The 4,323-nt window shown below is 34.6% G+C and overlaps 1 protein-coding gene across 1 annotated transcript; it reads right to left on the minus strand.

Moving 5' to 3' along the window:
- Positions 1 to 1,005: 1,005 nt before the first annotated feature.
- LOC131177605 (DNA polymerase epsilon subunit B-like) lies at positions 1,006 to 3,999 on the minus strand (the record flags this gene model as incomplete). Its single annotated transcript, XM_058142661.1, has 6 exons — positions 3,782 to 3,999; positions 3,071 to 3,309; positions 2,763 to 2,955; positions 2,037 to 2,190; positions 1,774 to 1,906; positions 1,006 to 1,082 (listed from the first exon to the last, which is right to left on the minus strand). Coding segments are annotated over exons 2-6 (723 nt in total), but the record flags the coding sequence as incomplete, so codon positions are not given.
- Between the last annotated feature and the right edge of the window lie 324 nt (positions 4,000 to 4,323).

Genomic DNA, 4,323 nt, shown 5'->3' on the forward strand with positions numbered 1-4,323 from the left:
CTAAGTCATGTTGTACTACTCTCCTCCAAGTCAATTTAGGTCTACCCCTTTTTTTCTTTCTATCCTCTAACCTAATGTGCTCTACTTGTCTAACTGGAGCCTCCGTATGTCTACGCTTCACATGACCAAACCACCTTAATATCCCTTCACTCAACTTATCTTCAATTGGCACCACTCCTACCTTTTCTCTAATACTTTCATTACGGACTTTATCTAGTCTAGTATGGCCACTCATCCACCTTAACATTCTCATCTCTGCAACTCTTATCTTAGATGCATACGACTCTTCAAAGGCCCAACACTCACTACCATATAACATAGCTTACGTATGGTCAGACAAAGAAAATTTTCCTTTTAATTTATTGGGAATCTTACGATCACATAAAACTCCCGTGCACGTCTCCACTTTAACCATCCCGCTTTAATCCTATGACTAACATCCTCCTCACATCCCCATCTACTTGAAGGATCGAGCCTAGATATTTAAAGTGATTACTTTGGGACAGTACCACTCCATTCAAACTAACTCCTTCCCTATCACCAGTTTGGCCTTCACTGAACTTGCAATGCATGTATTCTGTCTTCGTTCTACTTAACTTAAAACCCTTTGACTCTAGAGTACTTCTCCAAAGTTTTAGTTTCCTATTGACTCCTTCTCGTGTCTCATCTATCAGAACAATAACATCCGCAAACATCATGCACCAAGGAATACTCTCTTGTATATGTTTCGTCAGTTCATCTAAAACTAATGTAAAAAGATAAGGGCTTATGGCTGATCCTTGGTGTAATCCAATTGAGATCGGAAAATCTCTTGTGTCCCCTCCCACTGTGCGCACAATAGTAGTTGCTCCTTCATACATATCTTTCAATACTTGTATGTACCTAATAGATACCCTCTTTTGTTCTAACACATTTCATAAGACTTCTCTTGGAACACTATCATAAGCCTTCTCCAAGTCAAATGAATGCATGAAAGGTTTATACAAGTGGAAATTTGATACTAACCTGAAAAATACCATCCAAGAGCATCTCACCTTCTGCAACAACAATTGTATTCTCTGATAAAAAGCCTGTAGTTATTTTGTAATACTCCTTAAGGAAAACAGCGATTTACATTTATGTTTCATTGTACAAATATTATACATTGAACAAAGAAAAATAGAACTATAAATAACTTGTACCCAAACTATCATTCTTAAATATCAGATAATTACTTTGGCCAATAAAATTCACATTAGATTTTGTTCCCATCATTACTAGATGCCAGGTCTGGTGGACATTGTAGTTGAAAAAAATAAACCACCCACATGTGATTTAAAGCAATCAAAATTTGTTTTTAAGATAGAATGGACATGTTTTGCTCATTAAAACTCCCATATAGGTAAAAAGCACTTTCAAAATGCTTTTTGCAACATCGAAAAATGAGCTTTTTTTCTAAAAAGTAATTTCAACCTCAATGTGAAACAGACAAGTCATCTTTGTATTCAATTTGCATGTCATTCATGACCAAGCAAGAAGATATTAAATGACAAATAGCAAGACAACTACAAACATGCTACTAAAGAAGGATCTCTTGAGGTCAAAATGCATTACATTTCACACTTGACAGCATCAATTTTGCAATATCTAAGCCTTGTTTTTAACCATCAACCAGACCCAGGGTTTTATGCCTGAGTGCTAAATTGCAAAGGAAGGAAGAAAATGGCTGTTAGGTTCACATCATGCTGAAAATATATATAAGTAACAATATCATAATAAATGCTTAAAAGGATATTGCTTTAGACAAATTGATTTCCACTGAAGCAGTAGGATCTTCCAAGTAGAAATGGCCATCCTCAAATTGAGATATCACACCCATGACCCATCGTCTTCCTGTTTGCCCAACCAGAGACTGAATTGGAGCTATCTGACAAGACATACCACAGAAAATTTGTATCATAGTCAAACAAAAAGCCAGACTTTTTTCTACTTGGGAATCTGTTTACTAATGTATATTAGCAGATGCTTCAGAAAAGACGGTGAGAGAGAGAGAGCACCTCGCAGCTTCCATAATGTGACATTTCAGTGTCAAATGCAGGTTTGGAAAAATGCTGATCGTGAGAGATTCTCTGGAAGAGCAACAAATACCTATCCTTGTAAAGAGCAGATTTGGCAGAAGACCCACCATGAACAGATAGACCCCCAGTATGCCTTAGAATGATAACACAAATCATTAAGGAGGGAGATTATAAAAAGAATAAAATAAAATAAATAAATAAATAAAAGAATTACTCAATGCCCAAATTAATGCAGCCAAGGAACTTGAGAAAATTCAAATTTAAAGACTAAAGACTCAAGATACTTGGGCAAATGATCTAGATGTCACATAGCACTTATTTGACTCATGTCCAATGATAAGATAGTTTGGAACTTAATAGTTCGAAACTTAATTAGGCCTTAGTTGTCACTACTAATTATAATATTGGCCCACAAGAGGACAGATAGTTCAGTACATTAACAATGGCATGTCAATAACAAATATATTTTTCCTTTTTTCCTAAATTCTCTAGGAAAGCACACAAGGATTAGTTACCTCACTTTTTTTGGGAAACTCAGCAACTGAAACTGTTTATAGATCCCAAATAATAGAAAACAGAGAATAGGAAATATCACCTTTTACATGTACAATTAATATCAAAAAGATTCCGGAGCAAGTTTCTCAGACAAGACAATAACATATATTTAAGAATGCAAGAGAAAAAAGATAAAAGAAATGGACATACTGATAAAATTGCTTCTTGATGGGATCAAAGCGAAATTTGGGGACTAAGAAAGCATCGATCACACGAATTGCAGCATGAGAAGAAACTGTGTCGCTTGAGGTTTGCTCAACTGCATCATCAGCTTCTAATAAACCACTTATAACACGGTGTATTGGCTCCTTGTCAATTATGGAAGATTTCACTCCCACTTTCTCTAAATCCATTCATTCATTTCAACAATCAGATTCCTAACTAATTGGTTTTATTTGATACAATTCCTGTGATAATCATTTTAGGGAAAAAAATAAAGGGAAAAGGAGAACTCTTACGTGATTCATACTGAAGGTGGTCTAGGAGGAGATCAATGGCCTCATCTTCAGCACCTTCGAAGCGGTTAACAAAGGAGAGGATCTCTTCAAGAGCATCAATTTTAAGTGTATACCCTCTAATTTTGAATTTCTTTTGTATCTTTTTCCTCACCACTGAGGCACTCATATTTTAGTTGTCAAAATTGTAAAAGCACATTACAGCACAAGGGGTACCAAATGCCAAGGGCCTAGGTGCAAGTCTGAGGAATATGAAGCACACATTTATTAGAACATATTATGCACATTTATTACAAGCACCAACGCTACAAAGAGAGACAACCAGGAAAATTAATAAATAAATAAACAAGCACATTCACACTCAATCAACAGCAAGGGAGAAAAAAAAATCTGAAGAGAATTATAATGAAGAATTCCTAAACAAGTTCGGATTATCTAACCTCTATTACTGCAACTTCTACAATATATAAGCATATTAAAAAAATAATAATAACAATAACTCAAGAGGCCAAATTTGCAGTCACTAACCAAACTAATTGAACCTTATCTAATGTAGATTTAGCAGAGTCAAAATTCCCCGACGAAACCTACTTAAAGATCTAAAAATCCTCAATCAGTAACTCACTCAATGACGCACAAGAGTGAATTTCATGTCAAATCCACTGATAATAAATTAAAAAGAGGGCACAGAAATAAGCAAACGAAAACCCTAACCTGAGAGGGATTAGAAGGACTGAGAAGTAGAATTATAATTGTCTCGGCAGCTAATAACTCAGTTCTGGTTCTCCGCTGTGCTTTGAGAAGCTGTGAGAAACTGAGAATAAAGCGGAGGAAATGCTAGAGAGAAAAGACAAAGAAGCTTATAACAGGCTGTGAGCTGATAATTGCCCGTCTCTGATATTTCGATTTGGTATGGAGGGAAAGGCCGGAAGAAAGAGAGGGAAAGTTTAATAATAAATGTTATTTATATTTTAATTAAAAAAAAAAAAAGCTTAAAAAACTAAAATTACTTTTTCGTCCCCAGACGATATCAAAATTAACACACATATCCCTGAGTTTTCAAATCTTAATAGTTTATTTCTTATATTTTGCCTTCGTCAAATTGAAAATTCCTCCATACATATTTAAAAATAATGAATTTTTGCAGTTTGACAAAGTCAAAATATAAGTATTAAACATGTGATTTTGGAAAGTCTATAGATATATATATGTTAATTTTGACATAATTTAAAGAAAAAAATTATTTTTAAGGATAT

Source organism: Hevea brasiliensis, unplaced genomic scaffold (genome assembly GCF_030052815.1).
Source record: "Hevea brasiliensis isolate MT/VB/25A 57/8 unplaced genomic scaffold, ASM3005281v1 Scaf620, whole genome shotgun sequence".
NCBI classification, from domain to species: domain Eukaryota; kingdom Viridiplantae; phylum Streptophyta; class Magnoliopsida; order Malpighiales; family Euphorbiaceae; genus Hevea; species Hevea brasiliensis.